The 14,044-nt window shown below is 38.0% G+C and overlaps 1 protein-coding gene across 1 annotated transcript; it reads left to right on the forward strand.

The window, feature by feature from the left end:
• The first annotated feature begins 6,950 nt into the window (after window positions 1–6,950).
• LOC124097707 (protein C1orf43 homolog) lies at window positions 6,951–7,674 on the forward strand. The gene has a single exon (XM_058581939.1). The coding sequence runs from the start codon at window positions 6,981–6,983 to the stop codon at window positions 7,518–7,520; it is 540 nt and encodes a 179-aa protein (XP_058437922.1). The 5' UTR covers window positions 6,951–6,980; the 3' UTR covers window positions 7,521–7,674.
• The last annotated feature ends 6,370 nt before the right edge of the window (window positions 7,675–14,044 follow it).

Below are 14,044 nucleotides of genomic sequence, written 5' to 3' on the forward strand. Positions count from 1 at the left end.
TCTCTAAAGGAGCAGAACATTGAGAGTCACTACTTCATCTCCCACCCACAGCTGTCGCCATTTAAATTGATACTTCCTCCAGCATGGGCAGGGATTGACAATATATAGCAGTGTTTTTCTTCAGGAAAGTGAGTCATGAAATAAACCTCTGTGATTAATATGTTTCTGCACAAATGGAGATTTATTTGAGTTAATAGAAACATTATAAGTCTTGTGAGTAAGGGACTGGATCTGAACTAAGTTTTGACTTGAATGAAAAGAAAAAGAAACTATCTCCCCCAAACCTTATTCTGACACCTCAAGACCTGGAAATCCAAGGGAATTACTCAAGACCATGCGCTGTAGGGGTAGTGGATAAAGCTAGCAGAGAAGAAGCAGCATGAGACTGACAAGAAGCTTCTTGCACAGTTAGCTTGCATAATGAGAGACTTGGCAGACATTTAGCATCAGCCCAGAATGAAACCAAGACCTGTTGCACCCATGTCACCAGAAGGCTGTCAGCTTCATATCCACACTTTCCTCTTTATTACATCTCTTTCAACCTGTGTACAGATTGTGTGTGTGTGTGTGTGAAATATTTTCTCCTTCAAATAGGTTCTTGATATTCAGCCAATATTCATTCAATAAAAAATAAGCCTCCATAACATACTAAGGAATATATATGTTTTATATATCTATATATATATATATATATATATATATATATTAATTACATCAGCTTTTAAGGTTTTAGTAGCTTCAGTTTGTAGATGAGGAAATGAAGGTCATGAAGAGAATAAGAAATGGAATGAGCTTGAATCCAGATGTCCCTGACTCAAAAACTTTGAAACTAAATCATGAGCCCTCAAGACGTGGTGATGAATGAAATACGGACCTTACTTTATGGTATCAAGGTGAGACACAATCCTGGGGGCTACGACACATGTTGAATGTGCTTTCCATGTTGGAGGCAAGCACAGGAGGCTTTGAGAAAATTCAAGTAGCTAGAATCGGTGGGTGGAAAAAGAGTGTGAGCCAAGTATAAAGTCGACAAAAGAATTTTTTTGAGGAGTGAGCATTTGAGGATAGAGAGGAGTTAGTTGAGAGGAAGCAGATCATTCCATGCAGAATGATGAGCCTACAGAAAGGCACAGGGGCAAGAAAAAGACATCAGGAAACCCAGAAGCATATGTCACTTAGACTTAAATGTTCCTGACAGTGTGAATTGTGAAAAGCCCTGTGTTCTCTTAGGAGTCCTGAAAAATGGGAGGCTGCCCTTCTGCCAAGAATGAACTTGTGATCTCAGCTCTGGTGCGCTGGAAAGAGATAAGGGCTTTGGGGATCCCAGAAACTGTTTTTTTTTTCCTTCTCCCCTTCTCTAACCCAGACATCCCAATCTCAGCACAAAAGGTTATAATTTCCCTGGGAAGAAATTGTACTGACCTCAGGTTTTCACAAAGAGTGTGGTATTTCTGCTTGGCTGCACAGCTTGCTGGAGAACCACTAAAATATCCAATGAGCAAGATGTCCCCAAAGCAAGCAGCTGAATAGGAGGGCCAAACAGAAGTTTGCCTGTGATGTGTTCACTTCAAGCACAAAAGGTAAGGTAACTGTTAGGAGAAATTACATATGCTCCAGGGTCTGGCTGCATATGGCAACTCTGTCCCACCGATGGCCACTCCCACACTGTGCTTCGAGCAGGAAGGAGCGCTCACTGTGCAGCTATAACAGAAAAAAGGAGGGGCTCTAGGGCCCCAAACATTACCTAAGGAAAAAGTCCAGGTTTTCTTTTTGTCTCATGAATTAAATTTGCCAAGAATCACCAGGCCTTCCTTTACCCTCTTTTTAAAAAAGGAAAACTATTTCTTTCATTTCAATGCTACAAATTTAACTGTTGTGACTTTTAAGCTTTTGATTGCTGATGGTTATCAACAAAAATAATGCACAGACCTGGTCCTTGACTTACAGGAGGTGTAGAAATTAAACTTGACATTAACATTATTGATTAGATTTATTCAGAACTTGAACTGATAAAACCAAATAAGCCAGAATATATTTCCCGCTCTATTTTTCTGTCTGAATATTCATGGAAGAGATGCCCCTAACTGAATGCATATTTACTAAAGGCATAGATATTTTAAGTTAACTCCTTGGGTTTAACAAATGCTTCTTCTAAAATGAAAAATTTTATAAGGAAAGAGACATAAATTATCAATGCCTCTTATGAATATCTTACTTTGTTTACTACTCCCTCAAAAAAAAATCAATGGCATAGAAACAAAGAGGACCTCCTAATGCAAAAGGGGTAACATTTCAAAGCAATTTTGGAGCTTGGAATTCACTGAAGTGAGGGACCAATCATGAAGAGAATAGAAAAATAATATCCAACTACTATTATGAAGTTCCTATGCACAGACACTGGGTTTGGGGAATCTAGATAAAGGATCCCACTTCAATCTCAATGCTGTTCTGTGAGGCAAATGAGGAATGAGGCACTTAGCTGGCAGGAGATAAGATGCTATAGAACATGAAACATCTTATTTCCTTCAACAATAAAAGATCTGCTCTACCTGGCAATGTCCAATTTCAGATTAAGTTAAAAAGGGGAAAAGAGAAGAGGGAAACAAAAAGAGGCAGAGAGGGCACAGATGAGAGTATATAGGATGTTTAGTCAAGTGCTCATTCACTCAGAGTAGAATGGATTTCTTATTTAGTCAATCCACTCATTCAACAAAAATTTACTTAACATCTGCTCACTGTGTAGACAATATAAGATGTCTGGCATCCAAGTTTTCCCCTTCTGGGATATCTCACAGAGCCAGCAAATATCTCAGAATGCTTCTTCAAGGTTCCTTAGGGGTGGTCCACCAGTTTGATAATACATACTCCTGCCATGTGGTTACAAGTGATTAGAACAAAACTGGACACTTATTCCAAGCATCCATCTGATCAGCAACCTATGCTACAATCCAGAATGAGAGTTCAACCAAATCAGAATGCAGAAATTCTAAACAGAAAAAAGCAGGACAGGAAAAGAGACACCTGTAGACAGAAGGCAGAGATGGAAGCTATGATGCGGTAAAGCCATAAATAGGCAGAAGCCATGAGTAAGAGAGAACAGTCAATCCATAGAGAGGAGCAAAGACAGAAGGAGGGACACTGTGATCAAAACAACAGGGTAGAGGGTAGGGAACCGCAGAGAATGCTCTGGCTACCAAGGACATGATACCCAGTTGCCTTACCTACAGCGTATCTATAATGGTGAATTTTTGAATTGTCAACTTGATTGAATTAAGAGATGCCAAGGATAAAGAGGATTCTGGGTATGTCAGTGAGGTGTGTCTAGGAATGATTGGCATGTGAGATAGCCAACTGAAGGGGAGACCCTCCCCAAGCATGGGCAGCACCTTCCAATAGTATGGTGGCTTAGATGGAATAAAAGTTGGAAGAACAAGGAAGCAGCAGCAGATGCAAGCTCGATTCTTCTTAAATGGGTTCTCGATTGCTGCCTCCATCATCTGGGGATATCAGACTCTCCTTCTTCACTCTTCCAAAGCAGACTCTGCAAGTGATTCTCCAGGGAGTTTCCAGAAGCCTTTGGTTTTAGCTAGGGTAGCACTGTTGATCCCTTGTGTTCTGGGGCTTTTGCCTCTTGGTATGCACTGTTGCTGGTTCTCCCAGCTCTCCAGCCTGCAGAAGGTCATTGTGGACTATCCAGCTTCTGGTCACATAAGCCAACCTAATAAGTTCTCTGTTAATAATTATACTTCCTGTTGATTCTCTTCCTCTAGAGAACCCTCATATAGTATCCTAAATATGTTCTTGTTCTTGGTGTTTAGCTAAGTGGTTCTTGGTATAATTTTCTGTCTTCCTACCTTTCTTAATACAGAGACTAAAATCCCCATAAATTATCATAATCAAAAGTAACAAAGATCTGTTTTTCTTGTAATCAAAATGAACCAAAATAGTACAATCTGCAATGCAGAACCATCTGAAGTACATATGTAAATAAGACATACACATAAAGCAACTCACTAACTAATGGATTAGATCAGAAATGTATTCATAGGCAAGAAGGATCAAATATTTTATGAAACAACTAGGAGTATAAAGAAATGTGAAAAATTCAAGCTCACAGATAATAAATGTTTGCACACTTCTAAAAGAATTGATGAACCTCCCAATAGGAGTAATGGGCCTCTTTGTTTAGTTTTTATTGAATCCTAAAAATGAGAAAAAGTATCCTAAGCCTGAGCCTCATATTTATTTATTCCTCTATTGTCACCCTGTCCTGCAACTTAGGACAGATCAAAATAGTTTTAATTGAAAGTTAACAGCACCAGCTCAACTCTGAAGCAAACTTCTTTCTATAATAACAGTGCATTCAGATCTCTAGTCTGGCTTCCGAGTTTAGATGTGGGGGGGAGACTCTTCGCCTGTCACGCTAGTGTATCTGGTCATCCTAAAAAAACAGTTGCTAGGGAAATGCAAAGTGTAAATCCTAGAGTGCTCAGATATCCTGACGTGAAGATGAAATATCCCCACTCTTACAGTGTCTTGACTGTAAGAGTCACTTGTCTTGACTCTTACACACAGCACAGCTACCATGCCCTAAGGACTCGGTATGAAGAACACCAGCCTCGGCTCTTCTGGAGTACTGATGGACCTACTACCACACAGGAGATTATGTGCTTAAAACTATAAAATCAATGTACTTTTCCTATGTCTATTTCCCTAAGGCTTTTACCCAGTCCCGCTCCTTTACCTCAACAGGTCTTTATTGGCAACAAGAATATGATTCATAGCCTAATCAAAAAAGTTGATTACTCAAAAACTGCTTATCAAGGACTTTTGTTTCTAATTATCATGAGAAAACTGGAATCATATTTAAACTTCTGCCTTAACCAACCAGAAAAACAGACAGAATGTATGAAAAAATGAATTTCAGTTATTAAAACAGAAGGAATATCATAATCTATAAACATGTAAGGTGACAGAAATAAGGTGGCCCCTATGTCTGCACACGATTACTGTCCCAAAGCAGTTTCCAGAATACTACTTGGGGAAAGGGAATTCAGTCTGATGGTCTTGTCAAGTTGAAGAGATGGCTCAGGGTGAGTAGTGTGGATAAAATTTGCAGGAAGAATATATGAGATAAACACAGAGAAAGCCCCAGACATCTGCAAATGGTCTCCTCAAGTCTTTGCCTAAGTACTATTTGACTGTGCATAATGGAAAACTACCAAAAGCAGGGAAAGAATCTCCTGAAAGCTGAAGGCAGACGAGTACCTAGACACCAAATGGGGATGAAACTTAATTTTCACACCAGCCAAAGGGGAGAAAGACTTGGGACACTGGATGAAATACCCAGAATGAAAGAACCTGGGTCGTGATACTAAATTCACACTATATGAAAGGCTGCTCTAAACCTGACCCAGAAAGTTCAAGAGGAATACTGGTAAAGGTCAAAACTGATCAAAAGTAACTTAAATTGAAGTCAGAATAAAGTGTGACACTCCTTAAAATAAAACTACAAAACCTAACAACCCAACACACACAAAAAAATGTGCAAAACCTGCATTCATTCAAAAATGTGCAAAGTAGAAACAGAGAAATCATAATCAAAGAAGGCCTGGATCATTGAAAACAAAGATATTATAAGTGATAAAATTAGTCAACAAAGATGTTAGATATCATAAATATCCTCCATAAGTTCAAAAGGTAATTAACAACATAAACATAAGGAGAAAAGAAATGAATATATCTCTCTCCAAATGCAACATCTGGAGATATGGAGTTGGAAAACTTCTGTCCACTCTTGGGGGGAGATCACTAATCAGAAAGAATGAAAATATTCTCACTCAATTCTAGAAAGATGAATTTGGATAGAGCATTTCTAAGAAATTCCCCATTCTTAACCCAATTATAAGAATACAAATTGATGGATGTGACAAATGATAACCACAGCTATCATCCCAATTACGACCTAGGCTACTTCACACCCACAAAATGCCTTCCTGCCCTTTTGCTGTCAGCACGTGCACCTACTCCAAGTATACAATAAGTGATCATCTCTCTGCCACTACTGTTTGCCCTTTTCATAAATTCATATAAATGGAGTCATGTAGTCTGCAGAATATTGCATCTAGTTTATTTCACTTAGTTTAATGTTTCTGAGTGTGTCTACATTATTGCATATAACAGAAGTTGCATTTTTAAATTGCTGAGAAGTTCTTAGTTACATAGAGATGAAAAATACAACATGTGCGATGAATAATATATAGGGTGGACTTAATAGCAGATTATGCAGAGTAAAACTAAAGATTAGTAAACTTGAAAATACAGCAAAACAATCTATCCCAAAGAAACATAATGAGGAAAAACAAAACAACAACAAACAAACAACAACAAAAAAAACATTTTAAGTCAACAGAGCATCAATGTTTGTAAAACAGTGTCAGTGTGTATCAGTCCCAGACAGATAAGGGGAGGAGTAGAAAATGCTTTAATGCTTAAAGAAATAATAGTCAAAAGTTTTCCAAATTTGAAGAATTTGATATAAGCACAAATACACCTGGTTCAAAGAAACTCAAGCACATACACACAAAAAAAATCACACCAAGTTGTACCATTATGAAATTTCTGAGAAGTGATAAAGAACTTAAAAAAAGTTAGAGGGGGGGAAAAAGTTACATTATCTACAAATTAACAAAGATAATAGTTACAATAGACTCATCCTCAGAAACGCTATATAAAAAAGGTGATGGGGAGACACATGTTATATTTTGGAAAAAATAAGCTCTCAACATAGAATTCTATATCCATAAAAAAAATGTGCTTCAAGATCCACCATGTTTTCAGACCAGGTCTGGCTCCGTCTTCCCCCGTAAGGAAATGCCGGGGAGCTCCAGGGAACCCAGGCGCTGTTGCTTCCGTGGATCCTGGGCTAACAAGGCAGGGCAGCAGGAAAACCCGAGCACTTCTGCACGGGGAGGGAGGACATGGTGTCCAGCAGTAACTGGCTATCCAGGGTGAATGTCGTGCTGGTGATGGCCTATGGGAGCCTGGTATTTGTACTACTGTTTATTTTTGTGAAGAGGCAAATTATGCGCTTTGCAATGAAATCTAGAAGGGGACCCCATATCCCTGTGGGACACAATGTCCCCAAGGACTTGAAAGAGGAGATTGATATTCGACTACCCAGGGTTCAGGATATCAAGTATGAACCTCAGGTCCTTGCAGATGATGATGCAAGACTGCTACATCTGGAAACTCAGGGAAATCAAAGTTGCTACAACTATCTGTATAGGATGAAAGCTCTGGATACTTTCCATGCTTCTGAGATCCCATTTCATGCTGAAGGCAGGCACCCCTGTTCCTTAATGGGCAAGAATTTCCACTCCTACTTGCCAGATCTTCAAAACACTAGTACTCCTTTCAAGGGTGTGAGGAAGGCCTTTATCGATACCCTGCTGCATGGCTACGAGACAGCTCGCTATGGGGTGTTTGGCCAGAGTACCTGCGCTATCAAGAGGCCCTAAGTGAGCTGGCCACTGTAGTCAAAGCAAGAATTGGGAGCTCTCAGTGACAGCACCAGTCAGCAGCCAAAGACCTAACTCAGTCCCCTGAAGTCTCCTCAACTACTATCCAGGTGACATACCTTCCCTCCAGTCAGAAAATAAAGGTGCCAAGCATTTCCTCACATTGAAGAGCTTTAAGGACAACTATAACATGTTGGAGAGCACTCTGTGATGGAGCTGAAGGACTCCCACTGCAGACTGAGCCAGACATCCATGGTGTCTACTGGGCAGCCCTAAGGAAATCTGGCTCAGCAGGCCCAGACTGTTAGCCAAAGCTCCTGCTGTATCCAGGGTTCTTAGAGCTTGTGTCTGAAAGGTCATTCTCCAACTTTTTCTTACAAGCATTTTCAGAATATCAGCTAAGATTTTATTTTTCCCCCAGTAGAATTTTTTTTCTGTGTTTGAATTCAGATCTCATTCTTATTTCTGTCACAAGTTTTCTTAAAAATCTTTGCTGGGAGACATTAGCCAAGTAGGTATGACAATTTCCTTGCCAGCGTACCCCATGTTGCTTAGTGGAAGGACTCGTGGAAATAGGACATTTTGCAGTGACATTGCATGTAGGTGACCTTGCTCAAGGACCAGGCGGATCCGAGTTTAGGGCGTTCTCGGTTTAGGTTCCAGGTTTAAGGTTTAAAATTATTCCTGCTGGGAATAGGGCGTATCCTGCTGCCTGAGTTCCCCTTGAGTTCTCACGGGATTCAGACAGTATTTTTGAGGAGACAGAAGCCCAGTGGGGGTGGATTTGGGCAGAGAACGTGGATTTCCCCAGAACGTGATTGTAGACGGCTGGTGTGAGTTTGGGAATAAAGAGTTGCTGTTTGAATCTACAAGCTGTGTGGTGGCTCGTGATTTTGTGCCCAGCCAGACTGCGGCATTTGTGCCCAGCCAGACTGCGGCATTTGGCATCCCGTGCGGGGAACTTCTGAAGCTTGGAGGTAAGTGAAATTGCTCGCCCCTGAGGAAGAGCGAAAGAATGGGTGACCATTTCAAAAAACAATGTGTTATTGTTTTGATTTATTTTGTTTTTATTTCAAGTTGCCTGTTCCTAGAACTTTCTCAGGCAAACTGGGGAAAATGGTTGACTCAAGGTTTGAAGTTGTTCGCCTCCGAGGAAGAAAAATTGTTAGAGGAAAGAGGCACCCCAGTAAGACCAAGAACAGTTAGGACATATGTTGATACAATACAAAAATGTGGCCCATGGCTTTTTAAAGATGAGTTATTTAAGTGTATTAATGAGACCATCATGGTATCCTGTAGAAGGATTTTTCTTCAACAAGAAAGAGATGGCTGGTTCTGTTTACGACACTTGTCTAAGATCTTGGTTTTTACAGACATCTGATTAATTTACAAAGCTAAAGTGTTAAAATATCAACCACTAAATATGAAATCAAGTACTCTTTACTTATTAAGTTCCATAAGGTAATATATTTAAACATTATGTGTGTTTTCATAAATTGGTGAATGGAAAAATGTTTAATATTGCTTTGTGTCTGTGTCTTTGCTAAAACAAGGTTACTAAGTGTTAAGATTCTATCATGTGTAATTTATATACAAAGAGTAGAAAAATTTTCAGTTGGGTTTCAATTATAGTATTATAGTATCATAAAAAACATGAAAGTCTTTCATCTTATTAAAGTGGAGTAATTTGTCTAAATCAGAAATTTTATAAGAGTTGTTTCAAAATGTGAATTTATAAAAAAGGGTTAACGGTTAAAAAAGAGATAGAAAAAGATTCAAGATGTGGAAATATATTTTAATATAAAAGGTTAAAGGAAAAAGAAATGTTTCTAGATGAGATAATCTCTGTGTGGTAAAGTAAAAAGTTGTAAAATGCCATTTAAAAAGATTTTGAGGAAACTAGACTTACTTTAAAAGCTTGAGAAAAGAAAAAAGAAGAAAAAAGGTATTTGTACATGGCAGATTGAGACAAAGCTTCTCAATGGAGTTTAAAAAAAAAGCCTTTGGTTGAAGGGCAGCCATGTAAACTAACATTGAAGCGATTTAAACAAAATCTAACCCTCGTTTAAAAGAGTGAAGTTGTAGGTGGTGAAAAAGTACATTTAAAAGTATAGTATAGATGATAATTCAAAGGCTTTAAAAGGTTAAATTGAAGGTGGTCGAGATACCTTCATGGTGGAAAAAGGAAAAAAGAGATATAAAAAGATTCAAGATGTGGAAATATATTTTAATATGGAAGGTTAAAAGAAAAAGAAATGTTTTTAGATGAGATAATCTTTGTGTGATAAAGTAAAAAGTTGTAAAATGTCTAAGTAAGTTGCAAAAGGCTTTAAAAGGTTAAATTGAAGGTGGTTAAGATGCCTTCATGACAGAGGAAAGATTGCGTCATTCGAAGCCTAGTTAATCTTAAAGGCATTACTTAAAAAAATAAATAAATAAACCCATGAAAATAGGAAGATAATAGGATAAAAGATATTTAGATAAAGAAGATTAAAAATTTAAAGTGAAAAACTTTAAAGACAGAAGTATAGAAAGTTAAAAAGATAAAAAAGATGTAGGAAGATAAAAAAGATGTAGGAAGACAATAATTTTAAACCCACAAAATAGGAAACAAGAAAACTAAGAGGAAAAAAAAGCAACTAAGGGTGAATGTACAAACCTTAGGGGGGAAAAAAATTAGAAGATAGAAATAAGATAAAAAATGGTTGAAAATGTCAAGTAAGGTGTTTCAGATAGAAAATGCAAAAAGCTAAGGCAACTATTAGATACAGACATGTACTTATTAAAGCAAAAAGAGGGAATTGGAAGGGGGTATATATCCCCCAAAGATAAACTTAAAATAACGCTTTTACTCTAAACTTTTTAAATTGGGATTCATCAGGACTTAGTGCTGTGGAAAGGCATATGTATCCAAAAAATGTACATAAGCCTAAAGTACTTTGGAAAGATATTCTAACAGGACAATGGAAAGGTCCTGACCCAGTGATTGTCTGGAGTCGGGGGTCTGTTTGTGTGTTTCCACAGGGAGAACAGCAGCCGATTTGGATTCCCGAGAGATTAACTAAAACAATTTCTACAGATCGAAAAGAAGATGATTTGACTCAAGTCCATAACAGCTGATATCCAGAACTCCAGCTTGGCCATTCTTACATCTGCGACAGTGATTAACCAGGATGCTTTTTTCAATAGCTATTTTATTATTGCATTTTCCCACATCATAAAGTTCTATTTTATTTTTTGAGCTCATACAAACCTAGGTTAATGTTTTTCTGATCAGTTTTATTTTTTGACTGTGGAGTTTTTAAACATTGCAATGGAGATTTCACCTAGGTAAAGCTACAAGGCCTTTACTATTTTCTTATGTGTTGTACGTTTGTGTGCACATTTGTGTTTTGTGTTGTATGTCTGTATGTGCGTATGTCCATATTTCTTATATGAGGAGCGCTAATGAAAAAATGGATCCGAATTATTATTTTTTTTTATTCATGTGATTTAAATGGTTTAATTTAAATTAGGTAAACAGCTGTTAAGGATTGTTTTTAAAGGGGGTTAACAGATCTGTTTGTTTACTAATTTAAATTAGGTAAACAGCTGTTAAGGATTGTTTTTAAAGTAGGTTAACAGATCTGTTTGTTTACTTTCACCTTTCCTTTTCATTATATTTAATAATTCTTTTCAGGATAATGTCTTTTTAGCATCATTGCCAGAATTCCTATCTTCATCCCAGTGCCGGTGAAGACAAAGATAAAACCAAACTACAGCTTCTATGATAGCTATCACAGTAAACTGTATAAACTGATGCATCAATGAATATAACTCAACAAGTAATGCTCAATCAAGGAGTCAACTTACTTTGGGAGGAAACGGATTTGGGGAGGAAATGGACATATTGATAGATTCCTCCGCTTTGAACTGCTTACAGAACTTGCCTGGACTATGTAACTATCGTTTGGTGCAGCGAATTGTGGTAATGCTGGCATATCTTTGCTGATGGTGTCACCAGTGATGCAATTTTTCCCAAGGAGCCGTCAATTGGCTTGGTGTCGTGGCATTTCTGTATCCTCCTCCCTTCTGCTAGTGATGGTCTAAAATTTGGGGGCCAATGGCTATATGCTGGACCGGTAGTCAGTGACGGGTATGATCCAATTGCAGTGGTATCAACCTAAGACAGGAGGCTGATGCCTAAAGGTCAGTTTTCCGATGACGGGTAAGAACCATATGTTGAATTGGACAACCTACCAGGCACGGTCCTTAAGCCACATTAACCTCACTCCCCCACTGGCACCAAGGCCAAATTTGGGGGCCAACAGAGGTGAGGCAAAGAACCTCACCCCCCCACTGGTGCATAGACCTATCCACAAGTATGGCTGTATGCTGGACCGGTAGTCAGTGATGGGTATGATTCAATTGCAGTGGTATCAACCTAAGACAGGAGGCTGACGCCTAAAGGTCAGTTTTCCGATGACAGGTAAGAACCATATGTTGAATTGGACAACCTACCAGGCACAGTCCTTAAGCCACATTGCTTGTTGTTTAATTAATCAGAAGGGGGGAGATGCTGGGAGCCATTAGCCAAGTAGGTATGACAATTTCCTTGCCAGCGTACCCCATGTTGCTTAGTGGAAGGACTCGTGGAAATAGGACATTTTGCAGTGACATTGCATGTAGGTGACCTTGCTCAAGGACCAGGCGGATCCGAGTTTAGGGCGTTCTCGGTTTAGGTTCCAGGTTTAAGGTTTAAGATTATTCCTGCTGGGAATAGGGCATATCCTGCTGCCTGAGTTCCCCTTGAGTTCTCACGGGATTCAGACAGTATTTTTTGGGAGACAGAAGCCCAGTGGGGGTGGATTTGGGCAGAGAACGTGGATTTCCCCAGAATGTGATTGTAGATGGCTGGTGTGAGTTCAGGAATAAAGAGTTGCTGTTTGAATCTACAAGCTGTGTGGTGGCTCGTGATTTTGTGCCCAGCCAGACTGCGGCAAATCTTCACTTGTTTTTGGCCATAGTTCACCTATTTAATCCCAAAGGTGAAAAGTAAGGTATCTTCCATGTCTGTCCCATTGAACTCAATTGAATGGGAACTGCTTGGTTTTAGGGTGTCTCGGAGTTGTTTGGTGGAAGAGGTGGACAGGATCAGGGGTGGGGTGAGGAAGTGGTTGGTATGTGTAACAAGTTACCCTGCCATTTAAACCAGGATGTGTTGAAACACTAACACAACTTTCCTCCTATGCACAGATCTGCCTTTCCACCTTCATTCAATCCTCTGTTGTAAATAAATGAACAAAAGGGAATGTTCTAACACCTGGAATAATCTATGTATGCCAAGGTACAAGATGATATGGAGGAATGGTTTTCCCCTAATAAGGCAGTGTACTGGTATGGTTTTATGGATTAGTTATTTAATAAAATGAAATATTAAAAAACAGAAAAAAAAATGTGCTTCAAAATGATCATGAAATAAACAATACAAACAATCAAAAGCTGATACAATTTATTGTCAGCTGACTTGCACTATACCAAAAAGGAGGTTTTTAAGCAGGAAGAAAATTATATCAGAAGCAAAGTTCAATCTACAGAAGGAATTAATAGCACCAGTAGATGAAAACATGGAACTAAATATGAAAAATATTTCATTTTATTTTCTGATCTAATGGATAATTTGAAATTTAAAGGAAATACAATAATGATGTTATATGGAGGGTTTTATCACAAAAGTAAAATGAATGAAAAAAATAAAAGACTGAAAGAAAAGGTAACTATAGCTGTATAAATTTCTTAGACCATACATATGTTATTTAATATACCTTAAACATACATTGTGATGTGTTATTAAAACTGTATATTGAAACTCCAAAATGATCAATAAAATATTATGGATAATAAGCTCAAAATTGACATAAAATGGAACTATTTTTTAAATTCAATTAATCCAAAGGAAAAGAAAATAGAAAAAAAAATAACAGAGAACAAATATAACAAATAGAAAAAGAAAAGCAATATGGTAGACTGAAGGCCAATTATATTGATAATTACACTAAATGTAAATGAGTCAAACACTTCAATTAAGTAGTAGAAATTGTAAGAGTCAGTCAAAAAGTAGGACCCAATTATATTCTGTCTGTAATAAGTCTGCCTACTGTATAGATATAGGATAAAATTAGAAAGATGGTGCTATGGGTGTAGCTCAGTGGAACAGAGCATGTTCAAGGCCCTGGGATCAATCCCCAACACCACACGAAAAAAAAATTTTAAAGGAAAAGAATGAAAAAGGTATATTGTACAAACACTAATGAAAAGAAATTTGGGTTATGGCATTAATTCAGATATATAGATTTCAGAACCAGAAATATAACCAGGGTTAAGAAAGGACATTAATAATGATAACAGGGTCAAGTTCATCATAGAGTCATAATTTTTCTAACTGTGATTATACATAACAAACAGCAGTTCACAATATATAAACCAAAAATTGAGAGTGCAGAAAGAACTACAGAAATTCACAATTATTGTTAGAAATTTCAGCA

This window comes from Marmota monax, unplaced genomic scaffold, assembly GCF_021218885.2.
Source record: "Marmota monax isolate L192 unplaced genomic scaffold, Marmota_monax_Labrador192_F-V1.1 WCK01_AAM20220418_F8-fsc00105, whole genome shotgun sequence".
In the NCBI taxonomy this organism is placed as follows: Eukaryota; Metazoa; Chordata; class Mammalia; order Rodentia; family Sciuridae; genus Marmota; species Marmota monax.